At 50.2% G+C, this 17,926-nt stretch overlaps 1 protein-coding gene across 1 annotated transcript in view; it reads right to left on the reverse strand.

Moving 5' to 3' along the window:
- Positions 1-17,926, reverse strand: part of DNAH9 (dynein axonemal heavy chain 9) — a 144,840-nt gene that overhangs the window by 61,285 nt on the left and 65,629 nt on the right. The window contains exons 45-51 of the mRNA XM_058038578.1: positions 17,640-17,873; positions 12,605-12,865; positions 11,003-11,428; positions 7,362-7,481; positions 3,260-3,448; positions 2,007-2,236; positions 631-753 (exon numbers count right to left, since the gene is read on the reverse strand). Coding sequence (XP_057894561.1) covers positions 631-753; positions 2,007-2,236; positions 3,260-3,448; positions 7,362-7,481; positions 11,003-11,428; positions 12,605-12,865; positions 17,640-17,873 — 1,583 coding nt within the window. The remainder of the gene's footprint in view (positions 1-630; positions 754-2,006; positions 2,237-3,259; positions 3,449-7,361; positions 7,482-11,002; positions 11,429-12,604; positions 12,866-17,639; positions 17,874-17,926) is intronic.

The raw sequence follows: 17,926 nt of genomic DNA on the forward strand, positions 1-17,926 counted from the left end.
GCCAAACCCATGCTCAGCCACCCTTCCCAGGACGTTTTCCCCAGCAAACCCTGTAGACAGCTTACCTTGCCCACCAGTTTACAACAGCCTGGGATGTTTTAGGCAAGCAGGGAAATAACCCTCAAAGAACTTAAGGGAAAAGAGCCCCCTGGCTGCCTCCCTTGCTGATCTCCTCTCAGCTGGAGGTGACCAGCAGCTGCCATGAGAACTTGACCTCATTAAGAAACACTTGATGCTGAAATCTGTAGCTGCATTTCTAAATACTGTGCAGTGTTTGCTAAAATTCAAGGCTGCTTTTACTTCACAACACAGCAGCAGCTATTTTGGTAATAATTTGGTGTCAGAACAGCCAATTACAGACCCCAAGGTCAGCGTACAATGGGAGAATTACAGGTCTCTCTTTTACACGAGGTTTGAATGATGCTGTGAAATGAAATGAGAAATCCGGGTTGATTTCCAAGCCATCCTATGGCTGAATTACCTGTGATTGCCTGATTAAAAACACGGTCTCTGCTGAAGGCAGGATGTTAGTGCTGCTGGATGTGAACACCCACGGTCTGAGGGCAGGAACAGAGAGCACAGCAGCCCCCAGCCCCCATCCACACGTGTCCCCAATCCCCCCGAGCTCACCTGCCTTTCTTGATTGTTTCTCGCCCCAGTAATGGCCCCAGCACAGGATCCACGGATTCCTCCAGGTTCTCAATCAAAACCAGGTCTCCAGCAGCCAGGGCTTGCTCCAGTGTGTCCAGATACCTGTGGGAAAGAGCACTGGTGCTTCCTGCAGCAGAGCAGGATGTGACACTGTCAGTGAGGAGGGGACAGAGGGGACCCTCATTACGGTGGCATCTACAGGTGGGTGCCAGCATTTGGAGAGAGGAAGAGGGCTGAGGTAGTGCCAGACCCTGGTGCAGAAAGTGGCACTGACAGAGAGAGTTCTGGCAGCCCAACAGAGAGAATGAGGCCCCAGACATCCCAAGGACAAGAGTGACCACCAAGTCTGTCCCAGGGCAGCCTTGAGCAAAGCTAGCACAGCCTGGAGTTATTTTCAGCACATACTTTGTATTCTCCAGAGCCAAATGATACAGCTCATCTTAAAGCAAAGATGAAGAGCAGATTTCAGGTCTGTTTTGCCCAGAGCTGGGAGCCATGCTTAGGAAAAATGAATTCCTAACAAGGAAATGAAACACTGTGCCCAGGACACGTGGTGACTGCTCCATACACAAATTCTCTCATTCTCCGAGAGGGAGGGAGCCCTAAGGATCCTCCTGGATAAGGCTGGCTCCAAGGAAAAAGCTGTGGAGGAAGCCATGTTGTGGCAGTGCTATGTTCCCCTTCTCATGCCCTTTGCAGCTGCAGGGTGCCTGGAGCTCTGGGCTTTGTGGTTTTCAGAACCTTAACAGTAAAAATAAAAGCTAACCAGGACATTACAGCTACAACAAGCCTTTGGAGGATACACAGGCCTTTTGTCCAGAGCAGCTGTGGCTGCCCCTGGATTCCTGTCCAGGCCAGGTTAGACTGTTCTTGGAGCACCCTTGGGTTGTGGGAGTTGTCCCTGCCTAGGGCAGGAGGGGAACTGAATGGTCTCCAAGGTCCCTTCCAAGCCAAGCCAGTTTGGAATTGTCTGATACTGAGCCTCAGCTCACTCCATCACCAGCTTCAGAGGAGTTTCTATGGTAACAGAGTCAAGCACTAAACAGACTCTTGATTTAATAAGAAACCTGTCATTTTGGTAATGAACCAGCAGATAATGTGAGCAGATACAGTGGCAGGTTTCCCTCAGTGTTACTGGCTCAGTGCAGATGAGTGCCCAGTGCTCACCAAACACCCTGGGCAGGCACATCTCAGGCTCACTATGTGGCACTCTCCTACCAATCAACCTATCAGGCCTATTACCATACACATTTACCCCAAACACCCAACTGCCCATAAACCCAGCCTTAGCCTTCCTCCCATGACTTGCCACACTCACTTGCTGGCCCCTCCCTCCCAGAGAAGCACGGCGTTACCCTTTCTGCCCGGCTCGTATCACGCGGAGCGTGTCCCCGTGGGTGTTTTTGATCCACTTGCTGCCCTGCAGCTGGGGGTCCACCAGGAGGGGCCAGCGCTGGCAGCTGCTGAGGATGGCGGCGTTCTGGCTGGAGGTGCGGTCAGCGGGCAGGCCCTGGTTCCGCCAGGCCGCCACGGCCGCCTCGTCCGCCAGCACCGACAGCGGCTCCAGCCGCGGCGTCAACGGCACCTGCCAGGCAAACAGAAAGGCTTCCTGAGGATCCCAGGGAAAGCTGGCTGACGTAAAAAACCAGGGCAGCAGGCCCTGGTTCCGCCACGCCGCCATGGCCACCAGCGGCTCCAGCCCCGGAGTCACCGGCACCGCCACCTGCCAGACAAACAGAGAGGCTTCCTGCAGATCCCAGGGAAAGATGGATGAGGTGGAAAGCTGGGCTGAGGTAAAAAGGGTTAGGTGATGTTTATCTGTGTCAGCAGCGGTGGGATCGGGAGGTTTGGGAGGGATTTTGCTGCTCTGCCCTGCTCAGGTGTGACCTCACCTGCAGAGCTGCCCCAGCCAGAGTTACCTGTGCCAGGTGTCTGAGCAGAATGGGCCTCATTTCCATTGGAATTACAGGCACTTCCTTGGCATTTCTAAGCACAGCCAGGTCATTTTTGAAATCATGTCTTAACTAAGTTTCTGGCTCAGTTAAAAATACAGAATGAAGTTTCCCTCTCTCAGCCTAAGGTACTGTCTGCTTTGGTCAGCCCTTTGAACTGGGCATCTCTGGGACCTTATTTAAATGTTTCTTGGCACCATTTGTATGAGGAACCTGTTAAAATTAGTGAAATATTAAACAAGTTTCAAGCACAATGATCTCCATCTGGTCCTAACAGCAAGACATGGGTAAAACCAGCTGAGAGGCATGGCCAGCACGACCAGAGCTCATGTCCAGAACGAAAAAACACCTGGAGTTTTTCCAAGCCTCCTGGAGAGCTGGCAGCGAGCTCTGCCTGCTCCAATTCCTTCTCCACATTCTCCCCTCCTTCATGGCCATGGACAAAACTGCAGATCTGGGCTCTGTGTTTGGGATTTTCCTGTGTACATGGAGGAACTTCATTAAGCAAGGACACCACATTATCCCCAGGGAGGAGTGCATGGCCACATCCTGAGGACACAGTGATGTCCCTCACCTGAGAGATCCCCTGTGGGCACCAGGATTTGTGGCCACATTAATCCCAGAAACAATGGCTTCTCAGAGCAGTCAGGACTTACTTTTAGCTGGTGCAAATAGGGTCTCCAGATGCCATCCAGGAGCTCCTGGCGGTATTTCCTGGTGAAGTAGCCCAGGTAGGAGACAAAGGCTGTGACCAACAGGACATCTCCACACAAGGTGCTCTGCTGCTGTTTGAAGTCCTTCACAGCCTCAGCCCACCTCACATTTTCAGAGGCGAGCCCCCCAACCTGCAAATTCCCAAGTCAAAATGATCATTTGCACAATCATGGAATGTGAACCTGACCAAGTCCTGTTTCCAGCACAATTCCAGCTGCCTCCTGAGGATCAGAGCCACCTTCACATTCCCAATACAAACTCACTGCCATTTCTATGGCATTGCTTGTCCTGCAGACACTCCAGATCAAACAGCTCTGCTTCAACCATCGTGTACCTCCATACCCCCTGATGAACAGCCAGGACCTTGTGATAAACAGCCAGGATCTCCTAAGCCAAGATGTTATTGGGTTCCCCTCTGGAATCCCCACCCAGGCCCAGCTCTGCAGAGCACACCCAGCTCCTGCAGCTGACAGCAGCCCTTGTCCTGGGAATGCTGCACACACGGGCACAGCTCTGGACGCAGCTTCCCACAGCTGCAGACTTCAGGACCTTCTGACCCAGAGCTCAAATCCCTGTGCTTAACAGCCACTGATGGGTTTTGACTTCATGACCGAGCTTAAGCTGCTGTGGATATCAGCCCAACTTTTGGCACCTACAGCATCCTGTGGGCAGGAGATCCACAGTTCAGCTGAGCTTTCTGTACAAAAGTACATCCTTTGATGTGCTGCCTGAACTTTTCAGTTGCTGAAACATTTGTCCAGTGCAAAACCAGGGAACAATCCTGCTGGCACCAGCTTCTCTGCACCACTCAGGATTCCAAGCCCTCAGCACCCCTGTGCTGTCTTCTTTTCAGGTTGGAGAGCTTTAGCCTCTTCAATAATTCCTCAGACAGAAGCAGCCTTTTGATTTTCCTTGCAATCGTTATCTGCACCGAGTGATGCAATCTTTATTATCCTGTTCCTTTTATTGTTGCTGCCTCTGCACCATTTCCCGTTCTCCTCCAGCCTTTGAGGTGCAGCAGAGGGGCTGGCGGTGATGCTGCCCATTCAAGATTTATTTAGAAGGTATTCACAGAGAAAGATGGGGATTTTTCTGTTTTGTTCTCCCTTCTTTTCCTAATAAACCCTAATATCCGGTTTCAGAGGGGCTTTGGGTTTGGTGAGGGCTTTTTGCTTCTGGGAGCACAGAGCTCACAGCACTCTTAACTCCATCCTTTCATTGCTGAGTGATAACAATCAGCCCAGCACCACTTACAGGCCATGAGAAGTAAAACCTCATTTCTCCAAGGTACTTTACATTACATTTATCTACGTGGTGTTTCATCCCTCCATCACTTGGGATCATTTTTACAATTCTTTACAGACATTGACATCATCACTGCGGAGCAGTGCGAGCTCCCACACACCAGCTCATTTATGATTCATACAACCACAGAATCACAGACTGCTTTGGGTGGGGAGAGACCTTAAAGGTCACCCAGTGTCACCTCCTGCCATGGCAGGGACACCTTCCACTGTCCCAGGCTGCTCCAAGCCCTGTCCGCCCTGGCCTTTGGCACTGCCAGGGTTCCAGAGGCAGCCCCACAGTCCCTCTAAGACAAAGAAATTTATTGGTCTGATTTTCCTGGTCCTTGGTGCTTCCTTACTCCTAATTAATTTTTTCAGGTTACTTTTTTCCTCCTTAAGTCCTGAAAGTCTTTTCTTCTCTTTTCCTTGGATCACACACTACTGCCACTTTTAATACATTCAAGACACCGCAGGTGTCTTCCACCTCAGATCCTAGAAATCATTGGAATTCTTTTTCTTTAGCAAGAGGCAAATTAAAAGCTACTCCTTGGATTACCTTTGATAATGACAGAAAGTGAAAAACCATCCCTCACCCACCTTCCGCACATCCGCCATGATTTCAGAAGCTTCTACACCTTTTCCAAAATGAACACCCCTAATTCATTCCCTCTCTTCTCATGTGGAAGTGGCTTTTTACTTTGTTGTAGCTTTTCTAGGCTGCCCACAGCCTTCCTAGACAGGGTGGGCACACGTGGGTTGCAGGCACTGACAGACCCAATACAATGACGCTTAACTTCTGTTTCCTGAAGTTTTTTCCTACCAATTAGTAATATTCAATTTGTCTTTTTTCCTCCTGTCAAGTGCCACGCTGCTGTTCCTGAGAACTCTCTGCAACAACTCCAAGAGCTCTTCTGTGAGTGATAATAGTGCAATTAGGCCCTATCCATGTAACTGCATGATTACAGTTTGTTTTCCCTGCACACGTTATTTAGCATTTGTCATCACTAAATTTCCTCCTCTGCATTAGCACACACCCCCTCACAAACAGCACTCATCAGCCAGCCTCCCTTTCTGCTGCACAGATCCTGTCCTTTGGATGCTGGAGCATCCTCCTTAGGCCACCTGAAGTTCATGAGATGCCAGCCTGGCACTGTGAGAGCTGGGCTTTCCTCAGTCCCCCAGGTTCATTTGTCAATCCAAAGCATCCCTCCCTGCATTCACTTCCATTCTTTATACAACTTCAGTGTTTGTTTCAAAGTCTGGGAACTCATTTCTACCCACAGCCACACCAGTGACACCTCCTGAATGTCAAATGAGCTGCACACCAGCGAGGGCTGTCAGGCCCTGCTCCCAGATCAAAGCCAGGGTGGCACAGGAGATGGTGTGCAGTGCACAGCAGGGAGTTGGGATGCAAGCAGCTCCTTGCCTGCTCTGCAGAAATGATGAATTGTTGACAGTAAAAAATCACAGAATTGTTGAGACTAGGAGCTGTTCCCACATCATGGGGTGGGGGAGAGATGTAACCAATATGGCCTGGGATGTGGTGTCCCAGAGTCACAGAACCATGGATGGATGGGGTTGCAAGGGACCTAAAATCCATCCAGTGCCATCCCTGCCATGGCAGAGACACTTTCCACTGTCCCAGGGACACCTTCCACTGTCCCAGGCTGCTCCCAGCCCCAGCGTCCAGCGATCCTTGGGCACTGCCAGGGATCCAGGGGCAGTCAAAGCTGCTCTGGGCACCTGGTGCCAGGGCCTGCCCACCCTCACAGGGAAGGATTTCTTCTGTATATCTAAACTAAATTTTCCCTCTGTCAGTCTGAACCAATTCTCCTGTGACCAACCCTTGTCCTGTCACTGCAGTTCCTGATGCAAAATCCATCTCCAGTTCCTCATAGGCCCCTCTCTAAAACCTTTGTACTCTGGCTCGGAGGAGACTGAGGGTTTTAGAGATATTTTCTCTCTAATTCTTGTCATTTCAGACCCTGCAAAGCTACAGGCACGTTCACACCTTTGTTTTTATGATGCCATTTTTGACTCCCACTGTTCTGGCCCATCAGCACCTGCTCACACATTTAAGCCCCAAGAAGGAGCTAAGATGGCAGCAGAGCCAGGCACTTTTAATGAGCAGAGCTGCCCCAAACCATCTGGAATACAACAACAATTTCAGCAGCTGCCTCTCCTGGTTTCTTTGAGAAAGAGAAGACATTCTGCCACAACCTCATGGAAACAACCTATGTAAAAGTATTTTCACTGCTGAAACTTGCTGCAGTGTGGGATATTTTTAGGGTCCCCAGGACAAAGGAGGAATTGAGAATCTGACTCCATGTGCTTAGAAGGCTAATTAATTATTTTATGCACTTATATTATATTAAAAAATGCTATACTAAAACTATACTAAATAATAGAGAAAGGATCTTATAGAAGGCATAACAAGACATTAATGAAAAAATTGTGACTGCTTCCAGAGTCCTGACACAGCTGGGCCATGATTGGTCATTAAATAAAAGCAATTTACATGTTGGATAAACAATCTCCAACCACATCCAAAGCAGCAAAACACAGGAGAAGCAACCAGATAATTCTCTGAAGCTTCTCAGCTTCCCAGGAGAAAAAACCCTGGTGAAGGGATTTTTCAGAAAAAATGACAGTGGCAGCAGTGCAGGAAACATTCCCAAAACCATGAGAGGATGGAAGGTGCTAAGCCCAGCCCTGTCCCTCCCCCTGGGGCCACCAGAGCTGCCCTTGCTGTACTCACCAGGCGGTTGGCAAGGGTGATGGTGCAGGCTGTGGCTTCAGCTTCCTGCTGGCACCTGAGTTTGTCTGATGTGGCCTTCTCAAACTGGGCTGTGAGCTTGGCCAGATTCTCATTGAGGCGCTGCGGGGCAAAAACAGGAGAGGTCAGGAACAGCACAACTCAGGGGGGACCTGGAGCTGCTGGAGGAGTCCAGAAGGCCATGAAGACACTCCAAGGGCTGGACCCCTCTGCTCTGGAGACTGAGAGAGCTGGGGATGTCCAGCCTGGAGAAGAGAAGGCTCCAGGGAGAGCTCAGAGCACTTCCACAGCCTAAAGGGGCTCCAGGAGAGCTGGAGAGGGACTGGGGACAAGGGATGGAGGGACAGGACACAGGGAATGGCTCCCATTGCGAGGGGCAGGGATGGATGGGAGATTGGGAAGGAATTGTTCCCTGGGAGGGTGGACAGGCTCTGACTTCCTCATGATCCCTGGCAGTGCCCAAGGCCAGGTTGGACATTGGGGCTGGGAGAACCTGGGACAGTGGGAGGTGTCCCTGGGACAGTGGGAGGTGTGGCAGGGGTGGCACTGGATGGACCTTGAGATCCCTTCCAGCCCAAACCATTCTGGGATCCTGTGATCCCGAGGCAAACCCTTGTGCAGAGCTGGCCAAACTCCAGCCCAGCTCATCCACCCAGGGCTGGCACCAGGAGCCAGCACAGAGCAGGGCTGGGCTGTGCCACTGCTTGGAACTCACAGCCTTGGCACAGGCAGAGGCAAAGGACACTGAAAATGAATTTATTGGGGCTTCTGGCTGAGCCCTGATGAGGAATGCTATGGCTGAGCAACGAGCAGGCAGCTGAGGAACCCAAATTTGGTATTTCCTGATGCTACAGTCCCTTGTCTCTGAGCAGTCCTTGAGGCTCTGCTGATTCCCCAAGTTGTGCACAAATCCCCAAGGGGCTCCTGGAGCTCTGCCTGAACCCTCTCCAAACCATGCCCTCACACTGTTTCCAGCAAGGAATATAACAAGTGAGCTAAATGGTTCTGCTCTGAGAGCTGCCCCAGTGAGGTGGGGCCATGTCCTGTGCAGGCCAGGGCTGGGAGGGCAGCAAGAGCCAAAGCACCTGCAGAGAAAAGTGGAGAGCCCTGTTCTTGTTCACACTCGGATCTAAACCAAACCAACAGCTCCCACAAGCACTTGGAGCATTTCACTTCTGATAAGAAAAGTAATAATTGATTTTATCTGCACCCAATGCAGACTGCTTAAGGCTAAACTGCTTGTAAATCACTTTAACATTGAGCTACACACTAGAAACAAACCCAAAAATGAAAAAGGATTATATTAGGGATCTCTGCAGCTCTCCTGGATACTGGCAAACACAAAGCAGCCTCTCCTTGACCTTCCTTGGAACAATAACACCAAAAGTTTCTGTCCCTGTGTGCATGTGGATCTATCAGCCTACAAAGGCTCATGTATATCACATTACACTATGAAAGGATGAGCTGATAATTGATTTTCTCTAGAATATATGCATATACCTGGTCTGCAGGGGCACACAAATACAGCTGTGTGCAGATGTGGACACACCTTTCACTCCTACCTCCAGCAGCCCCAGGTGCAGAGCACTCAATTCCCAGGTAGGGAGAAAACAACAGAAAGTCCTTAATGTTTTGGACAATCAGAAATTCCTCATTTATTAATAAAAATGAGTATGAGACAGCTTGGGGCCCAGCTGTGAGCAGGTATGAATCAGCAGCCAGCAGTGAAGCTATCCAAGAGATCCCAGATAAGCAAGGATGTACCTCCACGTCCATCCCACGCCGCCCTGCATCACTCCCCATCTGCAGAGAGGAGAGAGGCCCTAAAGCTGGCAGTTTTGTAAGAGCCTGCCAGAAGAGCAGCAGTAATCTCCCCAAAGATTGCAATTTTCTTTAACAAAATCCCACTCCTTTGAGGGAAAAAAAAAAAAATGAAAAGCCCAGGCATAAAAAAAGCTTTGGAGAAGAGCAACATAAAGGGATGAAAAACGTTCCCCAGCACTGTATGGCACATCTGAGGTGGGAGAATTAGACACCAAAGCCCTCTAAATCCATCCCTGCTTCAGGTGCCTCCTTTCATCTGCAGCAGGAAGGGGAGGCCAGAGAGTTCTGCACCATTTTCTTGTATTTTTAGTTAAAAACTGTAGTAAGCATTTTAAGAATGATAAGCCCTTGAAAGCATCAAAGGAGTGATGTGTTTTCTAACAGGGTGAGGTGCTGGTGGAGGGGGTGAGGGGAGCAGAGGGACCTCACTCACTGGGACCCTGCCCCTGCTGTGGGTCCAGCCCAACAGCCCAGCCATGGAGGGGATCCCACTCCCAAAGAGAGACCCCAAACCACCCCAAAATCAGAGCAGCTGTTTCCCACAGCCTGTTCTTAGCAGGTATCATGCTGGGAGGGAGCAGGGAGGAAAGCAGGATAAAGCAGGATGTGTTTTTACATAGAGATAATTTTCTGAAGGAAAGCGATAAAGGTCTCACTCTGCACTCTGTGGAAATGCACTTTTAATCACGCTGTAATTTCTTCTATTCAAGGATTTTTTTTAATTTTTTTTTTAAGTAGCAAAAATCCAAATAACATCCAAGATGTGCTGCCAGGGAGCTGTGCCGTGACAAATGAGGCTCCTGCAGGAGCACTTGTCATCCTGCAAAAGCAGGCACTGAGTGTGCAGCCAGCCCAGCTCTGTGCTCCCAGCACTGAATCAGCCTCCAAGTCCCATCCCCTGCCCTGTGCAGCACACTGGGAACACCCTGGCTGGAGATAATGAGTTTTCTGAGGGCCCAGGAGAAGAGGTAAATTACATTAAAAAAATTAAGTGGGAATAACAAGGATTCTTATTTAGCATTCCTCTTTGGGTGCAAGCAAGGCTGGAGAAAACAGAGGAAATTCAGAAAGCAGCAATATTCTGTCACAGAATCACAAAATTCTTTGGGCTGGAAGGGATCTTAAAAACCTTTTCCACCCCTGCCATGGCATGGACACCTCCCACTGTCCCAGGCTGCTCCAAGCCCCAGTGTCCAGCCTGGCCTTGGGCATTGCCAGGGATCCAGGGACAGCCACAGCTGTTCTGAGCACCTGTGCCAGGGCCTGTCCAGCCTCCCAAGGAACAATTTCTTCCCTTTAACTAATCTAAATTTCATCTCTTTCAGTTTGAAGCCATTCGCTGTGTCCTGTCCCTCCATCCCTTGTCCTCTCCTGGAGCTCCTTCAGGCCCTGGCAGGGGCTCTTAGGTCTCCATGGAGCCTTCTCCTCTCCAGGTGAGCCCCCCCAGCTCTCCCAGCCTGGCTCCAGCCCTGGAGCATCTCCATGGGCTCCCCTGGGCTCTCTCCAGCAGCTCCAGCTCCTCCCTGTGCTGGGGCAGCTCTGCAGGTGGGGTCTGACCTGAGCACAGGGGCAGAGGGGCAGAATCCCCCTCCCCTCCTTGTTGCCCACCATGGGCTTAGTCCAGCACAGGGCTGGCTTTTGGGGCTGCCAGTGCAACAGGAGGCACAGAAAACCCTACAACCCCCAACCCCTTGGATTCCCACCCTGCTTTAGAACACAAGCACCGAGCAGCACCTCGGCCCAAGCTGAGGAATCCCCCAGCAGGGACAAGCAGGACGGGTCCGCCCAAGGTCACTCACAGCAATTTTGGCCTTGACAGTGGCCAGCTTGTCCTGGGCTGCTGCCAGCTCAGCGTTGGCCCTGTCCAGGGCCTGTCTCTTGGGCTGCACCTCGCAGAAGACGCGGTGGAAGCGCTCGATGTTCAGCACCCACGAGCACAGCCCAGCCGCCGCTGCTGACTTGGTGGCCACGAACTCGGGGTTGAAGCTGGGGTCCTGCAGATAGGGCTGCAGGGCTTTCAGGCAGTTCTCGTGGATGTTCTCCTTGTTGAACTTGATCAAGGAGTCCAGGAAGCTGTCTACCCTTGCCATGGCCACTCTGGCTGCTTTCCAGCTCCTGTCCTTGGGGATCTTCCCTCCCGGGGCTGTCAGCACCATCACGGCTGCTGTGACGTTGCTGACAGCAGAAGGAGGTGACCCAAAGGACCTCAGCTCCGTCAGATTGGTCTGAAAAGGGGAAAACAAGGTTGTTAGGTAAAAATGAATGGGCTTTCTTTTCACTCTGCCACTAATAGAGTCAGGCTCCCAGGCTATCAATCTGATAAATTGGACTCCTCTGGGCCCCAGCAGTGCTGCCTTTAGATCACTGCTCTGCATGTTTGCAGCACACCTGCTCCATTCCCTGCTCCTGACATCCCACCTGGGACCAGCACGGCACACTGCTCCTCCCCAGGCTCCTGGGGGAGCAGGAGGTTTTATGCCCTCTCAGGACCGGGATAAATAAGAATGAAACTAATAGAAATAATGCTCAGGCCCTCTAAAACAACCTTCAGAGCTTCCCCTCATGCTCCCTCCTACCCAAGCTGAGATGCCAGGGCAAAATCCATCCTCTGATTCCCACATCCTGCAGCCCTCAGGGTTCAGGGAATGCAGCTGCTGAGAAAGCCCAGGCACCCTCACAGGGCAAGCAGCCAAACTGCACTGGAGGAACCAAAAGGGGATTTTTGTCTCCAACTCCTGATTTCCCAAGTTTTCAAACTTGCTATCACACTATGCATGAACTGCAGACCAAAACAAACAGCAGGTCCATCTCTCAGGCACATCATAGCACCACAGAATGAGTGAGGTTGGAAAAGACCTTTGAGATCATCAAGTCCAACCTATGAGCCAACACCACCTCCTCAACTAAACCATGGCGCTGAGTGCCACATCAAATGGGAACCTCTGGAGCACCCTTGAAGAACAAACCTTCCAAGGCACAAAAACTCCTTCCAAAACCAATGTCCTGCAATCAGAGCAATGCTAATCTCCTGATCACACCTTTTCCCAGTGACATCTTCCTTTGCACCAGCTTTGTCTGCTCCTCTCCATGGCAATGAGTGAAGGGGAACATGGTGCTGCCTTGTGGGTACTCCGAGTTCCACCAGGAACCCCAGAAACACAGAATTAACCAGGCTGGAAAAGACCTTTGACATCAGCAAGTCCAGCCTGTGACCAAACACCACCTTGTCAACTAAACCATGGCACTGAGTGCCACATCCAATCCTTTTTTACACACTTTTTTACACCAGCAGGGAGGGAGCTGGAGAAGGGACAATAAAATGTGCAGAACTTGGGACATCAGAGGACACAGCCCCTCTCCCTCAGCGAGGAGGAAAACCACTGAGGGAACCCTCACCCTACCTTGTTGAGGGTGTTGAGAGCAGCCTGGGCAGCTGCCAGGGCAGGCTCAGCCTTGGCCAGGTCCTCCTCACAGTCCTTCTGCTTCTGCTCCACCTCCTGGGCAATGAGGGCCACCTTGCGCTCCTCCTCATCAGCCACTGCTTTCTTCCTGCTCACCTTCTCCGTCTCCACCCCCACCACCTGGATCAGCTTGTCAGCATCCTCGTTCTTCTGCCTCAGCTCCACCTCCTGGGCGGCCAGCTTGGCCTTCAGCTCATCCACCTGCAGGGCAGAGATTTGTGTGAGCTGGGCTGCCCTGCCTGCTCCCCAGTGCCCAGCACAGCCTCACACCCAGTGAGGGACCCCTGGCTGTCAGCTGAGTCCTGCTGATGCCTTCACTCTGCTGACTCCTCGTGTTTTACTCCACCAGCATGGCCATGGTGGCAGCTCCTCACCCCTGCTCACACACAGGAGCCCTCAGCAGCATTTGCACAGGAGGATGCTCACACAGGCTCTCACCTACAGACAGAAAACCTCCTGTAAAATCCCCATTTCAGTGAACTCACCCAGACTCTGGGCAGAGCACAGAGGCTTTCACTGCCTGATCTCAGGCTCAAAAAGGTTCCCTTAGAGCTCCTGGGGTGCATCTTTACCCACACACAAATACTCACAGGAAGGAAAGCAGCCACTGGTTTTGGTGATACCATTGTGATACCAGAAGGGAGAGCACAGCCTGCAGTCCATGAACTGAAGCTGCTGACATTTGGCATTGGCTTCATGTGGAGAGCAGTTTTTCAGGGCTCTCCACATGCCCTCCATCCATCACCATGCCCTGCTCCTGGCTCTGTGGGACTGCTCTCAGCAGGACAAAGGCACAGCTGTAAATCCAGGCTCACAGAGCCCCCCTCCGTGGTGTGACAAACCCAGCAGCAGCTCCTTGTTCAGCTCCAGCTCTCTGGGGGCTGCAGGAAATTGAAGTGGGCTCTGCTGATGGCTGATATGGCTGTGACCTTCTGCCCAGAAATCAGCCTTTGTGTGCTGGATACACACACAAACAGCAGCTCCAGGGGTTTACAGGGCCAGGACAAAACAAGCAGGGGATTAAAATCCACAGGCACTCAACAGCAGCACAAAGAGCAGGTGTAAGCTCAGCCCCGGGCAACACACAATGCCCTGCCAAGCACAATGGAAGAGGAAATGACTTTGTCAGGATTTTAGAAAAGCAAGAATGCTGGAGAAGGAGTGTTTGCAAGGGCCTGAAGCGACAGGACAATTGGGAATTACTTCAGATTGAAGAAGGGCAGGGTTAGGTTGGCTATCAGGAAGAAATCCTTCCCTGGGAGGGTGGGAGGCCATGGATCCCTGGCAGTGCCCAAGGCCAGGCTGGATGGGGCTTGGAACCACCTGGGGCAGTGCAAGGTGTCCCTGTGACAGTGGAAGGTTTCCCTGCCATGGCAAGGCGTGGAAAAGGATGATCTTTAAGATCCCTTCCAACCCAAAGAATTCTGTGATTCCATGAGAAACCTGTGAGCAGCTTCCTGAGTGCAGAACAATCTGATAAGCAATTAGTAATGTGAGGTGGAAAGGCAAAGAGCAAAGCAAATGAGAAATTCAAGGGTAATGTGCTGTGACTTCATCAGGGAAAGGAAGGGAGAAGCCCTTGCCTACCCCCAGAACAGCATGAGAAAAATTATTGAAGAGAAGAAAACCTGGAGGGCAGGCTCCCAGAAGACTCATTTTATCTGATTGTCCCTGCCTTGTTTCAAGAACACAAAATACATCAAAAGGTCAGCGATTAATTGATAGCGGCAGGCAGGCTGGAATGTGGAATGCAGTGATGCAATATTAACCACAGCCATCCTCAGAATTACTCAGCAATGGGTGCTGACCTCTTGGTGGCACACAGCACTCTGAAAAACAAATGACTCATCCCACACATCTTCCCAATCCATTATCTCCTAACGGGAAGGAGGATTTGGGAAGGAGGCTTCAGCTTCCCCGAGTGCTGAGGATGCACTGGCCGCAGGGAGAGGTGCTTGTAAAACATTCCTAGAGGAGCAAAGTTGGTCAGCAGCATCCAGGTGGCCAAATCTCCACAGGAAAGAAAGAAAAGAAAGGGGTAGAGGTAGAGGGTACCACGGTGAAAGGAGGCAGAGAGGTTATTTTGAAACGGGAACAGCAAAGTAAAAAATACCTGCAGCTCCTGATACAACAGCCCCTAGTGCTGAGGCCACTCTGAGCCTACAGAAATACACAAACCTCATCCTTAACTGAGCCCTGGAGGATGCCAGGGATGAGCACCAGGCCCCAGAGCTACAGCACAGCCAGGTGATACCCAGGGATCAAAATCCTCCACCTTTACTTTGAAAATTCCCTCAGCACATCACTCCCAACACAACCTGCAGGTGACACACCTCAGTGAGAGAGAGGACTCTCTACTTCCTCAGCCCCAAGTATTTCCATGGGTGAGTGTAAAGTTCAGCCATTTAAACCCATGTTCAAGATTGAACATGCTGGTATGATTTCCCATACTGATAAATATCCACACTCTGCTTTCAAATCAACAGCAGTTTTGACTATTGCGCACATCTGGTAATTTAGGTGTTTAATTTTAGGCCCCCAGTGCTAATTTTAGACTTGAATTTGACATGTTTGTCCTCACTGCTCTGCATCTTAATTACCTGCTCAAGGAGGCACCTCTCAGCCCAGCCTCACTGCAACCAGACACCAACACTGTGCTCCTTCATCCTCCTTGGGATTTGATTTTCCCATTTTAACCATTGCCTCCAAGTCCCCCACCTCTGCTTTGTGGCTCAGCAGAGAACCCTGCCCACACAGCACCCACTGAAGAGAAGCCTGAAAGATTCTCATGTGTCACAACAGACCCAGGGACTTGTTCTCAAAAATTCATTTCATATTAGCTGCTCTCCCCAAAAAAATAAACCTAATCCACCTTACCCACCACTGGGGAGTCCTGAAAAAACAGCAGCACCCCACAGGTCCATCAAAGCTGTTGCCTGAATGGGTGATGTAAGGTTGTTGGAAAATATAGCAAGTTTAAAATTTAAAATTTATAATTTCAGCAGGTTTGTTTGCCTTTGTTCCTGGGGAAAGGAATTTCTGTTTCTTTCCAGAGCATTATTCTACCAGGTAAGGCCTGATGAATTTAACATCTTAACAGACTGGGAATAGCATAGAAGGTACAGAAAAAATAACAACCATCAGCTCCAAACATCAGCCCTGTTGTGGTCTGAGACACCTGGTCTGAGAGAAGAGAAATAAGAATAAGAACCCAATTAGCATCAGAGGTAATGAGAACATAATTAGCATTATTACAGCGACCTGAGAAGGTCACTTGGGGTGAGAGAATGACGAGAATCTTGTTTCTTGATCAGAAGGCTGGATTTATTGATATATGATATATAATACATTATAACTATACTAATAGAATAAAGAGAGAAGTTGCAGAGGCTTGCTAAGCTAAGCTAGGAATAGAAAGAATCTAAAAACAAGAGAATTCTCTGTCCCTGTGTTCCAGAGAGCTTGCCCTGTGATTGGCTCTTAATTATAAACATGGGAACATAACCCAATCACAAGTGCATCCAATTGCATTTCACAGCAGCTGATAACAATTGTTTACATTCTTCTTCTGGGGCCCTCAGCTTCCCAGAAGATGGACAATCCCAAAGAAAGATTTCTATGAAAAAATGTCTGCGACAAGCATCAGAGGGGAAGAGATCTGGAACCAACAGGAAACCAAAGACTAAGAACTCCATGATATCAATGAACACCGAACCAATGAATCTCTATGTGTTTTGACTGCATAAAGTTTGTGAAAAAACTGGCAAAATTCATGTGCCATGGAATGATTTTCTCTGCAAACCAGGTTATGTGTGGATGAAATTATTTCTGTTGCACATCCTGGCCAGAACATGATAATGCCTCAATTCTCTAACACTAAAAGCGTTGTTGGAGGGGTTTTGTTTTCCCTGTAGTTTTGGTGACAGGGTGAGGTGTGTGCTGGGCAGTGAGGTGTGTGCTGGGCAGTGAGGACATGTCCCCATGGCTCTGGTGGGTGCCACCAGTGCTCTCTGCTACCCCTTCCCTCCAAAGGAGATGCTAAAACCTGCACAGGGTACGTGGCAGTGCCCACCCCTGCCATGCCCTGCTCTATGAGCAGAACCTGTTTGAAGGCAGATGGAGATATCAGTGCTGAGAGCACCAGCCCAGCCCATCCATCACCTCCGGGCACGCTGTGTCCCCCAAGAGTGACAGATGAGATTGATGCCCCCAGCATGCCCCCGAGCAGATGTGTGGAAGGGGATGGACCTGCCAGTCCTTCCTTCTCATCAACCCCCCTGCATTTCTCCAGAGCAGCTCCAGGAGAGCCTCATTTGCCACTGGAGAAGCTTTGTGAGCAAACATTTGTGAGAGTTAATAGAATACGAAATGGAGAGCAAAATGGGAGTGTAGCAACAGATGTAGGTGTCACTGCAGAGAAGGTTGGGATACACCCAGAACAACTTCTAGGCACTACCAGAGGAGAGTGACAAAGGGAGTCTTCAGCTGGGGGATTTTGGGATGACTGATGTACATTTCAGACATGTGTTAGCTCTCTTTAAAGATGGATTGCATAATAAAAGGAAAAATGAACATCAGCCTCATTTTAACAGCATGCACTGCTTAGTTTGAAAGAGTCTTGCTGGGGTTATTGTAGATTTCCGCGATGCAACTCCAAAAATCACTGACTGTCCTGTATTTTCTAAGCTGTCTTGTCACCACAGCTGAAATTTAACCATTAAAAGAGGATGGCAGAGCCAGCTGGATCCCAATCTCGTTTTACTTACCGAAATCTTGCAGTTACCTCCCAAACAGCAGAGTCTGGGCACACACACCTCTCCATTCTCCTTTCTAGTGCAGAGCATCACTTCTGTTCCTCCAGAAACCCAGCTCAAGCCAGACTAGAGCCAGGATCCAGCCCAGATTTCTTCCCTCTAAAGCTGCCTCTCGAACCAGACAAGAAAACCAAGGAAAATCAACCCCAAGGAGTACTTACCTGTGCAGAGGTGCTCTTGAGCTTCTCCAGGCCGTTCTCCAGGCGCTCCATTTTTGCCTTTAACTCCCTGTCCTTGCTCAGCAGCAGGCTCTGGTAGAGTTTGATTTGCTCCAGGAAGGACTTGGGGGTGGTGTAGTTGTAGCGGCGCTCATTGCTCAGGTACAGCTGGGACACCTCGTTGACACTGATGTGGACGTGGGCCATGAATTTGCTTATTGAATCCTTGACTGAATCCTGAAGGGAAGATGGGAAGATGAGGAGAAACTGTTTGAAATAGAAAACTATAT

Source organism: Melospiza georgiana, chromosome 21 (genome assembly GCF_028018845.1).
Source record: "Melospiza georgiana isolate bMelGeo1 chromosome 21, bMelGeo1.pri, whole genome shotgun sequence".
NCBI classification, from domain to species: Eukaryota; Metazoa; Chordata; class Aves; order Passeriformes; family Passerellidae; genus Melospiza; species Melospiza georgiana.